This window comes from Manis javanica, chromosome 4 (genome assembly GCF_040802235.1).
Source record: "Manis javanica isolate MJ-LG chromosome 4, MJ_LKY, whole genome shotgun sequence".
Taxonomy (NCBI): Eukaryota; Metazoa; Chordata; class Mammalia; order Pholidota; family Manidae; genus Manis; species Manis javanica.
This window is the reverse complement of record NC_133159.1, coordinates 71,107,470-71,120,537: the sequence shown is the minus strand read 5'-3', so window position 1 is coordinate 71,120,537 and position 13,068 is coordinate 71,107,470. Positions and strand designations below refer to the sequence as shown.

Sequence of the window (13,068 nt, the reverse complement as noted above, 5' to 3'; positions counted from 1 at the left end):
ACAAAAAAAAAAGAGAAGATAACTTGGTTATATTTTGACTTAGTAGGTTAGAGCTACCTAATATTTTACAACTAAATTATTTTTATGAGGCTATTCCTGATATTTTTTAGGAAAAATTTGGTTTGAACCTGATCCTATTCTTGTCATCTACCCTTTCAATTATTAATATTCCTTCATTTATGGACATCTATAATTTAATTATTGGCTAGTAACCTTTTCATGTTTTTTTTCCTTTTACTGTATCTGCATTTTAGTTTTAATTATCTAAAGACTTTGGTTTCCCAATTATTTTCCCTTGGTAAAAGAGAAAATTTACACAAAGAACTTTTCTAAATGTACAGCAGTCTCTATTCTCTTTCTCATGGTAATTAAGGAGGACATTGTGTTGTACTTACATTGGTTCCTATAAATACTTAGATTAAAAATCTGTATCCTTGAACTGTGGGCTTACATAAATCCTGCCTTCCCAGGACAATGCCCTCCTCCAAATTGGAATAAATGGTGATTCAGTCATCTTTTATGAGACTATTTCATTGTCTTACTTACACTATTTACATTATTTATGGCTGGGTAAAACCAACCATTCACCATAGTATTTGCTGAATTATCATTGTCTTTCTAGTTCTAAAATAAATTTTAAAAATTTAAAGTCTTAGAAGGTAATCTCTATCATAGCTTTGTATATAAGTTCAAAATCCCTTTCTTTTACATTTCCAGATTGCTTTTAACTGAAATACAATGAACAAATTAAACTGTCTACATTTACATGCAAATAGATTAATATTTATTAAAATATATCGTTTTTATATTAATATTAACTATCATATTTAAGACAATTTAAAAATGAAAATTTAAAATATAGTACTGTAAAATAATATGTAATAGACTTGAAACCTTCAAAAATAACCAAATAGCCACCATCTGGGGTTTTTTACATTTAATATTTCCTGAAACACTTTGTAATACATGAAAAGTGAGAATAAATAAAACCTATGCTTTATATAAAACACTGCCATGGAGAACAATGATTAAACAGATCTGATTAAACAAATATTTAAAATTTGACAAATAAAGATTTTAAATTAATATACCTAAGTTAAATGATAAAGATATATTAATTTTCTTCTGTTCCAGTTCAGCTTTCAATATGCATAAATCTGCAGCTGCTTTTTTTCTCAACTATAAAAAGAATTACCTTTCAAAAATGAACTTTCAGCTTACCTTTCTGCAATTACACAGTTACATACATAAGGGTTTCTGTAACTGCTTTTAACTGTCTTCTCCCATTTGCTTTCACTCCCACTGCATTTACAGTGATAAATAAGGTCACACAAGTCCTGTTGAGTAAGCATGCTTGCCTACTGATACTCCATCAAATAATTTCACTTATTAATATTTAGACATAATAAAATTAAACTTATAAAACACTAAAGTGAGGAAGAATTTTATCTTTTGCTCAAGCTTCAAAACCTGTTGTTCTCAATATGTAAATAAAATAGTAAAAAAACAGCCAAAAATTACAAAAAACTTAATTTCCAGCCCTTAAAAACTGAGCAGTCACCTAAGAAATAAATAAGTGTTTACTCTGTGGCAAGCACTCTTTTAAGTGTATTACCTCTTTGATTCATTCAAAAAGTTTGTTGAGGCATGTACTGTTATTTCTTCCCATTTTATAGCTGAGAAAACTGAAATGTCTAGAAATTAAGTAATGTGCTCAAGGTATAAAACTAGTAAAGTGACACAGCTAGGACTCAAACTCAAACCATCTGATACCACAGACCTTGCTATTCCCAATATTCTGTGGACGTACAACACTAGCATTACCTGGAAACTTGATAGGAATGAAGAATCTCAGGCTTCCCCCGAGACTATTGAGTCAGATTCTATTAATTTAATTGGAACCCAGGTGATGTTACATTAAACTTCAAGAAGCACTGTTTATGCTGTACTATCTTGAATATGGTTGCAGAGACTCAGGCTAGGTTTTCTGACCCTTTGTTCTGCATCTTAAAGGTAATTTGGGGTAAATCATTCAGATATCAGTAATGAATACTTATAATGTTTACTGTGCCAATTAGGCATTATGATGGTTAAATGTAAGATTTTTCCTCCCAATATGTGAGCTGAAAACTAGGTCCTTTTTCTTCTATTTGTCTTTCCTGTTTTTGTACTACTAATTCCAATTTGGGTTCAAACTATTCTTAAGTGAACTTTGTAAGGTTAAAATATAAAAACATACTCAGATCTAACGTATGTGCTTTCCAGAAGAAAAGAGCATTGATAGAGTCATAACTGAAGGCTCTGGGAGCATTTTTATTCCTTCCTTCTACCCATCCAACTATCCTTAAGTGTACAAGTTTCCAAATTGGCTTTATCTCCAATTTTTTGAACACACAGACTTTTCATCCATTGAACAAATTATTTTTTTGAATGCATGCTGTATAGAATGTTCAATAACTCATATTTTGTTAAAATTGTCCTTTGCCCTTTTCCTTTTCTGTATTTTAAGTTTTAAGCTTCTCAGGGCTGAGCAGGGTTTAGCCTTGAGAGTAATGCTGATATAAAGAACCTAGAAGTGCACTATCCCATACAGTAGTTACTTGCCACAGGTAGCTATTCACATTTACATCTAATTAATTTAAAATTCAACTCCTCAGTTATACAACATCTACACTTCAAGTGCTCAATATCCTTGTCTGGCTAGTGGCTACCAAATCAGACAGTGCAGGTATGGAACATTTCCATCTCCTCAGAAAATTCTACTGGACAGTGTGACTTTAGCAAGGGGTCATTATTTTGTATCATAAAGCTATTTCTTATAAAGATGTAAATTTAGAGCCTTAATATGATTCTATATATGTATTTATGAAAATAAATAGATGGAATGAGATAATTACCCAAAGGAGGGGAGGTAATTAAATGGGAGCTCAGAAAACTCAGTGGTTTATCAGACTAATTGATGAATGACTCTAATATATATGAAAATTACTTTAAAAATTTTTTATTGAGACTCCATACTGATTCATATTGTTCTTTAACTTAATTCTTAGTGAAATTTTACTCAATTTTACTTTGGCTTTGTTATAACATGCATCTTTACACAGGATTTAGCTGTTTCTTGTATCTTTTTCACTCATGCTCTTTGTTGTTATAATAACAATTTTAAGGCAGTCAATCCTTACTACCCTCATGCCATTGACACCCAAAGTTAAAACACCAAACTATTTTATTTCAAGATAAATGTTATAATCTGATTAGGAGAAATGCAAATTACCTTAACATCTATTATGAGTTGCATTTTGTCAGTATCCAATTTTCTCTTAAGTTGGTTAATCGCATGCTGTACCTCAGTAATTTGGATCATAAGGTAATTCTGTGTGAAATATAGAAAGATTTATTTTTTAATACAATTACTCTTTTATTTTTCACTGCCTTACAAACATAAACTATGAAGTGATAACAAATATCAAAAGAGCAAATCATGAAAATAACCTATTCCATAAAATAAACTTACTGCTTTGGAGTAATTACTATTGATCTGTTGATTTCTTACATTTTGGGGACCACTTTTCCTTCTGTTCTACTGACATTATTCATGTATTATAAAAATAGACAATTTATAAAACTTACCATTAAAATAGCACCATAAAAGCCAGCAACTATTAGTATGAAAGGAGTATATGAGGTTTAAGATACTATCAAGTCTTTAGAAATGGGCATAGTCCTTTATTAATTGAATAAGATTAGAATTACTTTAAAATATTTAATAACTAAATTCATAATTATTAATAATGAAATATAAGAAAACTTATTTATTATAAGAAGGCTTTATGTTTAATTTTAAAAAGTCTATGAGGTATAGAGGTCAACAAAGAAATTTAAAATTTTAAGCTACTTTTGTGATTAAAACATTTTCATATAGTGAACTTCATAAAGCAGTGAGATAAAAAGTATGAACTATGCTAAAAAATAAGTATCAGCTAATAAGGACAAGCTATTACTTAGGTGTATTTGACTTTTACATTAAATTTATTAAAAATGGTAAGCTTTTACTCATAGATATGGAGAACAGATTGCCAGAGGCAATGGGTTTGGGACTGGGGGAAATGGGTGAAGGTGGTGAAAAGATAGAAACTTCCATTTAAAGATAAATAAACCCTGGATGTATAAAGAACAACACGGTAATTATAGTTAACAATACTGTGTTGTATATTTGGAAGTTGCTAAGAGAATAGATCTTAAAAACTTTCATCACAAGAGAAAAAATAGTAACGATTGAGGTGATAGATGTTAAATTTATCATGGTAATCAATTCACAATACAGACATACATCAAATCATTTTGCTGTACACTTAAACTAGGACAATGTTATATGTCAATTATATCTCAGTAAAAGAAGGAAAAAGTAAAATAGTAAACTTAATATTTAATCACATTTAAAGTTAAATCCATACTCTTAATCATAATTAACATATTATAAAATCTTTTTTGGATAAATGAGACCAACCAACAAAAATTGAATGGCCTCTGGAATTTGTTTATTGTTTAATTATATAGTAGAACTAATTAAAAAACAAACTTCATGTCTCTTATCTGTCAAGATCCAATCCTATCTCAAGAAATAGGTGAACTGATCAAAATTTAATATCTAATAATTTCTTTAAAATATCAATACCTTTAGATTTTCTGGGTGTTAATATTCCCCCACCACTAAAAAAAAAAAGGAATGTAGTGAACACTGTTAGACGCTGCATTCTTCATCAGGTGCTCATCTCTTTACCATAAAATCAGAGACAGTGACTCTATCCCCAGATATAGACGTACACCCTAATTAGTGTAAGTCAGTACATAGAACTTCCTGGTACCTATCATCAATCCAGGGTAGGCCTGGTTGATCCCCCACCAGTCTAAAGGAAAAGCTTTATATATTCTCGCTTTGGAGGCACATAGCCCTACTTGACATTGGCAACTCTATTGCTACCATGAAGAAAGGCAATTTTATATAAAAGAAGTCTTATAATGAAGCCAACACTGAAAATAATAGAAGGAAACAGCAGAAGCACCTAGATCCTTAAAGACATCATTAAGCTGCTGATTGTATCTCCTCACACCCAGTGTATGAGATCATGACTCTTCTTATTGTTTATGCCAGGTTAAGTCAACGTTTGTTACCTTTAGCCCAAAACATCCTAAATACGATAATATTAACAAATATAAAGCATATATTTTCACTAGAACTTCTCTAATAAAGTGTGAACTCATTTAGTGGTACCTTAGAGTCTGTGATATTTGCCAGATTCTTTGGTCTCATTCTGATCTCCCTGGTTTCAAGTTGCATGAGCAGTTTTTTATAGTAAAGGTCCAAATCTTCTTGAAGTTTTGTTAAAACCTCCTCCAATGATGCCATAACTTTCTTTGTTTCAAAGTACTTTTTCTTCCAACCATCACAGCATACAAAAAAAGCAAAGGCTACAGTTTGAGTCTGATTATAGGATTCAACTTTTCAACCTGGAAAGAACCCTGGAGTTAATTTCAACCCAACTCCTTCCCTTCTATTTTTCTCTTATATGCTGAGGAAATAAGAGCTAAGAATGAAATGTTAATTGGATAATAAGAGGACTTGCTAACACATATATAGTAAAATAGTGCAAATCCAGGAACCACAACCAAGTTCTTTAAGCTTATAATTATTCTGGGAAATCTTTATTATGAATATTACCTGTAACAAAATGTGTATTTTTAAAATTTTGATTACTTCTTTCCATTTGATTTGAATTCATTATTTATATAATTAACAGTGTGAAAGAAAAAGGCATAAAATATATTTTTGGATTTTTCCTTATTTTTTCAATCCCCAAAATGACTTATTTTTTGTGAAATCAGCTGATTCTGATTCATCATTTATTAAAATTATTCCAAATATATCCTCAAACTTCTGTAGGGCAGAGTTTCTTAAACCTAAGATCCTTGGTTGAGAAAATTAGAAATTAAACACTGCCAGTTTAGGGAATCACTTTGACACCAGTGAGATTCTAGATGCAGACTTAGCAGGAGCACACACTGCACGCTAGTAGATCAGAATATGCTTATGTTTATTTTTTAAGATTATTGAAGAAATGAAGGCCCTCAATTTTTAAATTTTATATTATAAGGTGACTTGATTAAAATTATATAACTATATGGCACTTCAACTCAAGATTTTAACTATTTATTCCTTATGTCGTATATCCAATTCCATTTCAGCATCTGGCACATTCTACCATCAATACTACATCCTTAGTCAATCCATTGTCACCTTTCTAACTGATGTCTCTGCTTCCATTCTTGCCCTTCTACAGGCTTTCCATACTGCAGTCATTCTGATCTTTCTAAAATATTTTTAAAATCATGTTAATTCATTACCATAAAAATCCTCCAATGGCTTCCACCTTACTTAAAATAAAGTATAAACTCCTTGAATTGGCCTATCTGTTCCTTGCTCATCTTCTGATTTTATCTCCTCCTTATTATCACACTCCAGTCACACCGGCCTGATTTCAAGTCCTCATACTGAAAGCTCATTCCTATTTCTGGACCTTTACATTTTAGTGCTCTTCCTGTTCAGTTTGCTTTTCTCCTATCTCTTTACATGTCTGCCTCTTTATTAATGAAATCTTAATGATAACTCCTCAGAGATGTCTTCCTTGAAAACCCAAGCTAAAGCTTCTCTCTTGCCCCATCACTCTTTACTGTGCTTTTGTAAACTGACTTCTTAACTCTAAGCAGTAGCTGACACTGTCTTACTTATTTATGTGTCTGCCTCTTCCCATTAGAAGCAGGGTTCCTAAAGGCAAGGCCATGTTTGTCTTGTTTACTTCTGTGTCCTCGTTATTTAAAACAATGCTTGGAACCGAGGCACACAGTAGGCTCAATAAATATTTGATGGCTTAGACATGCTTTTTATCTTGAAACATTCCTGTTGAAATAGAAAGTGACTGATCATTTTCATTTTATAAACAGAAAGAGTGAGGCACCTTGAGGAGAATAATAACTCGCCTATGTAAGAGATTGATCTGGCTTTAGAATCCCGGCCCTGTTTCTAGTTCATTTCTAGATTCTAGTCCACTACTCAAAACTGTCTGGTACACTTGCTCTTTTAGCAGTACAAGGCTGAGTCATTGCCGCCACTTCCAGGACACTTTAATATGAGGAACAACCTTCAGAAATGTCTCCTGACATTGCCTGTAACCTTCAGTCAGTTCTAGCACTGAAGAAATAATTTTACTTACACTGACAATCTTAAAACCAGTTAATTCTGTATATACCTTTTACAATCCTCAAATACAACCCAAAATGCAGGCCTCTCAAATCATTTAACATCTCTCAAACCATTATCCTATACTATCTCCACCCTGGCTCATTTTTCCAATTCCACCAGTCTTAACAACACATTCTCATTCTATTCTAAGAAAACAACCTACTTTTTCTACCTGATTTCTCTTTTAGCAAATTTCAGTTTAGCAAAGCAGACAGGCACACATACCAAAAAAGTAAGCACCTAGGAGAGGTTAGGAAACTGAAGACTTCTAGAGTAAGTAATACATAAGCTAAGATTGAATGACTAGGAGGAAGTAGCCAGGGGAACTGGGAAGAAGAGGATAGAAGATAGGAAAAGAAGATGTAGATGGCAAAGGAAAATTCAGGCCTGAAGGCCTGTACTCAAGAAGAGGTACACTTCAGATTCTGACATATCTAACACTTTTCCTGGAAGCCTTTTTAAATCTCTTCCACCTAATTTAGATGTACTCCTATGCACACAGCTCTGTAATTCCTATATTATAGCATTCATCAGGATGTATCATTACTGCTTAACTTGATTTTCATTTTTCTAGTGGACTGTAAGCTCCTTGAGGGTAGGGACAAGATTGGACCTGCCTATTAGTATCTCTTCAGCCCCTAGAACAGTGGATAAATTCAGTAGTCACTTAATAAATACGTAAGAAATAAATGGAAGAATGAATAAACAAAGAAATGAATATCAGTTATAAAAAGTATTTGAATTTTAATTTTAAAACTCCTATATAAAACAGGTTGCATTTATTGTACAAAATAAAGAGTTGAACAATTTCATGTTTTCTATACTGAACTTGTATCAATACTGTGTACTACTTTAAACATAACAGTAAAACAGTAAATATTGGCTATAATTTTATTATTTATTCCAAAAGCATAGATTATATAAAACTTAAGTTTTCTTTATAGTGGTAAAAGATATGTAAAAAGTTTTACCATGATATTGCTTCAATTTACTTTGTTCAAATAGCTTTTCAAATTTATTAGTTCTTCTCTAATTCTTTCCAGGTATCTTCTTTCTTCGTTCACTTGTTTCATTTGTTCAACAATCTTCTCTCCTAAAAGATCATAATCCATACTCTTCAATGTCTAAAAGCTAAAAAATTATTCATATCCTAAAATATAGAGTATAAAACTTAAAGGTGGTTAAAACAGCAAGAGTAGATTTTACCCAAAACTCTGGGGTTTTTTGCTATAGTATAGCATCTGCTGCTATGGGAAACCCTAAAAAGTCATTTCAGTTGCCAAGAGTGATGTATAAGGAGATTTATGTATATGTAAAGAACACAGTATGTCTCTTCTGCATTTACATATATGTGTAGAAACTAAGTAAAGCTCAAGTAGTTATACTTCTTGGTTTAATTCTTTTGGTAAATTTATCTTGGGCTTAAGTTATTGTACTTAAATATTACATCAAAAAAGTATATTTTAGAGTGCAGTTGACTCTTAAGCAATGTGGGTTTGAACTGCAGGAGTTTTCTTATACACTGATTTTTTCCAATAAATATCTTGGAAAAATGTTTGTAGATATGTAACAATTTGAAAAGCATTTTCTTTTCTCTAACTTACTTTATTGTAAGAATATAGTGTATAATACATATAACATACAAAATATGTGTTCATCAACTGTTGATGTTATTGTTAAGGCTTCCAGTCAACAGTAGGCTATTAGTAATCGAGTTTTAGGGAGTCAAAGTTATACGTGGATTTTTTATTGTGCAGCATGTGGAGGGCTGGCACCCTTAACCCCCACATTGCTCAAGGGTTAATGGTGTATTTTTATAATAAATAGGATTAGTGATTAAATATATGCAGTAATCAATATAAATTTCATGTACTTTAACTTTTGTGGTAAAATATACATAATAAAATTTACCACTTTAACCATTTTTAAACATACAGTTCAAAGGCATTATATACCCTTACAATGTTGTGCAAGTATGACCACCATCCATCTCCAGATCTTTTGTTATCTCCCTAACTGAAACTTCATATCCATTAAATAATAACTCCCCATTAATGTTATTAAACCTCACTTCATAGAATCATCTGTACTTACAGTGACATCATACTTACTCTCAATCCGTAATAAAGAGATACTAGTTAGTCCTGGAGTAGGAGTAGGTTGACAAGGACGTGAAGGAAAATCAATGAGATCTGGTAGGGTGATGGATTCTTTTTTACCAACCTGTAAGCAAGCATGACAATCAGTAAGGTCTGGTAGAGAGACTCTACCAAGCATGGACAACATCTACAAAATGCTCAAAATGCTCACCTGTCTATAAGCATCTGATAAGGCACAATAGCAATGCAATTTTTCACTTACATGGTGATGAACTCCCAAATCTGTATTTATAATTACAAATTCTTTCTTGTGCTATAGCTTCCCCATTTCACTACTACTTGGACATTATATATAGGCATTTAAAACTTAACATTTTAAAAAAATCCGTTATTCCTTTCTAAACAGTATTTCCTTTCAAGATTTCTCAACTGTTACTTGTTACGATAATTTAAAAATTTTTCTAAGACGGCTTCTGATTTTTTTTGTCCTGAGCCAACTGTGATAATTTATATTTACTTAGAAAATTGAAAATTAGATCACATTTTCTAATTTTAGTATATACTTTATTGTCATATATTTTATCTTCTCTGTATTTGTGTTATATTACCTTCATCTTTCCTAATTTTTTGATGTTTCTATTGTTTTTTGATAAAATATCTTAAGATTTACCATTGTTAATGTTTCTCCCAATACCACTTTATAGATCTTAAATGTTTTCAATTCTGCTAGGTTTTTTACTTCATTTTTGTCTTCATTAAGCTCTTACTCCTAATTTTTTTATTTTATTATTATTATTCTGTTTTTTTATTATTTCATTTCATTTCATTTTAACTGATAAGGTCAGGTTCTCACAGGATAATGGTAACACCTAAATTAAGAATCTTTCACACATCCTCCCAACGATAAAAGGAAAGTAAATAAATCCTTTAATTTACACATACTTTCACTTACGTGTAAGTGAGAAAATAAACACCCTAGAGCAGCAGTATCTCTCAGGAACCATGTTGGAGCAGAGTCGATGTGGACTATGCATTAGAAAGCACTGTACACAGATAACACAGTAAACATCAACCAAAGGAGAAGGGAGAGTCAGACTGTAAGGAGAGGATCCTGCCTGCAGTGGAGAAATATGCTGAGAGTAAGGATAAGATCTGGTACATCAGAGAACCTTCTATGAGGAATCCAAAAGAGAGGGGCTTGTAAAATACAGGGGGCCAGAGGTGGTAATTATGGGAAGATAAAGCTTCTGGGAGAGAGGAAAATGCTTTTAGAAGTGAGAGGTGCTCCTTCAGTGCTGCTTGATAAAAGAAGAAAGTGGCCAAGTTATGGGCTCTGACAAATTAAATTAGTAAAAAAAAATAGAACCCCTTCTCCAAAAGACTATTTATTTAAAATTAAATAAACAACTGCATTTCACTATACCAACAGAAGAGGGTGCTCCTGGTTTAAGAAGCAAAATAAACCACTAAAACACCCTATTCATCTGTAGGAACACCTGTTGCTACTGACACACAAGAATCCAACACAAGTAAGCGTGGACAGCATCTATAAAACACTCTAGCATCCATTACAAAGTTACTTTCTAAAAACCCTCAAATTGACCACTAAGACAAACCCAAAACATGCATTCATTAAGAAAAGAAACATTTAACAATAGTCCCAACATAGATTAAATATAATTAAGCAAGAATTTGCAGATGTTAACAGGCACCATAAATCAGAAATTTTACAGCACAGAATAAAAATGGAAAAACAAGAAGATGCGAAATGGAAATTGGCCAAACTGAAAAAAGAAATTAAAGAAAAAACAAAATTGTCTTAGAAATTAGTAAATTAGCAGGTATCCAGGAAGGAACAGCTGTGACCGAAATTCAGAAAGGATAATGGAGAATGACATAAAAGAAGCAGAGAAATGAAACATAAGGAAAATAGTAAACTAGATCAGAGAGAAAATAATAGATATAAGAGGTAAGGAAGATCTAAGGTGAGACTAATTGTTGGTCCCTGAAAAAGAAAAACAAAACAATGGAATGGATCTGCTATTTAAATTATAATTTTAGAAAACATTCTTGAAATAAAAGAGGTCCTGACTGTCATACTGAAAAGGCCCATCTTATACTCAGAAAAACCTGACCTAGAATTCTCAACTGAGATATAGCCTAGTAAAAGCTATTACACATCAAAGAAATCCTCTGGCCTTCCAGACAAAAATAGCCAAGTCAGTTTATGAGGAAAAGAAAATTGGGTTTGCATCATAGTTTCTAATGGGAACATATAAAACAAGACACCAGTACAGCAACACGTGAAAAAACTCAGTGGCAAAAAGGTATAAACCAAGCAGTTACAGCAAATCAAGCTGTCTTTCATGTATCAAGGCACTAAAGCAGGAATTAGTCATTTTTTTCTGTAAAGGGCCAGAGAGTAAATAATTTAGGCTTTGGAGGCCACATCTGGTCTCTGTCATAATTCTTTCTTTAACTTTTTAAAAATGTAAAAAATCATTCTAGTCCCAAGCCTTACAAAACAGGCCTAGTTTGTCTACCCTTGCCCTGGACAAGTTTTAAATATGGAAGAAGTAAGGGAATATTGTACCTAGGAGCTTTTTGTATCAGTTGAGCTCAATCCAACTAAGAGATATTTAAAAAATCTCCTGCAAAAGAATTGGCAAAAAGTGTTGAACATATTAAATTATAGGTCTGAGATTAAAACAAAGATGAAGGGGATGAGGGTAAAAGCATAACATATTTTGCATATAATGCAAATGTTATATTCTTTGGCAAAGTAGAAATAACAACTAAAAATACATGAGAGGAGAAAGGAGGCAAAAAGGTGATTTTTTATTGTCCTGATTATAACAGGTAAGCATCAGAGGATAATTTTAGAGGTAAAAAATTGAAAAACAGAGGCATACATTTTTAGAAAGGAAAAAGGAGGACTAAGAATACTAGCATAAATGTATTAATATAAAGGTAAACAGCAGAACAGAAATACATTCTTCATAAATATCATGATAAACCACATAGTAACTATAACATAAAAGGACAAATATGAGCTCAAACATATCAGTCCTATCAATAATGTAAATGGGCAAAACTCATCTACTAAATGAAGAAGATTCAGACTGGCTCACAAAGCAAAACCCAAGTCTAAGCTGTATGTGAAAGGCATACATAAAACAAAGTAATTCCCAAAGGCCGGATAAAAGTGGGGGAAGAAGGCAGGAGTATACCAAATAAATGAAAACAAAAAGAAAGCAGAGGTTAATATTTTGATATGTAACAAGGGAGAATTCAAGCCAAAAAAAAGCATTAAATGAGTCAAAGAAGGACACTTCATAATGTAAAAGTTACAATATTAATATTCACTTAAGAACAACTTTGTACCAAATAGCACATAGATATCTAAAACAATTAGAAACCACAGGAGATAAAAGGATAAACAGTACACACAGTAACAGGAGATTTTAGTATGCCCTTCTCAGTCCTAGACATAGAGGATGTAGAGAAAAAATAAGGATGTGGAATAGTTAAGGTATTCAGCAAGGTAGACTACAGATGAGGCAGCGAGGAGGGGAAGATATCTGCAACATACAAAAGCATCAAAGGATGATCTGTAGAGTATATTAAAAACTCACAATAATGAGAAATATTTGGCAAATAACCCAATAAAAA

General features: G+C 32.0%; 1 protein-coding gene across 1 annotated transcript in view; it reads right to left on the bottom strand.

Annotated features, from left to right (window-relative positions):
* Nucleotides 1–515: 515 nt before the first annotated feature.
* Nucleotides 516–13,068, bottom strand: part of SPATA1 (spermatogenesis associated 1) — a 43,291-nt gene continuing 30,738 nt past the window's right edge. Inside the window, 6 exon segments of the mRNA XM_073234207.1 lie at nucleotides 516–1,179; nucleotides 3,275–3,373; nucleotides 5,273–5,469; nucleotides 8,269–8,316; nucleotides 8,319–8,390; nucleotides 9,409–9,524. Coding sequence (XP_073090308.1) covers nucleotides 1,078–1,179; nucleotides 3,275–3,373; nucleotides 5,273–5,469; nucleotides 8,269–8,316; nucleotides 8,319–8,390; nucleotides 9,409–9,524 — 634 coding nt within the window. The 3' untranslated portion in view covers nucleotides 516–1,077.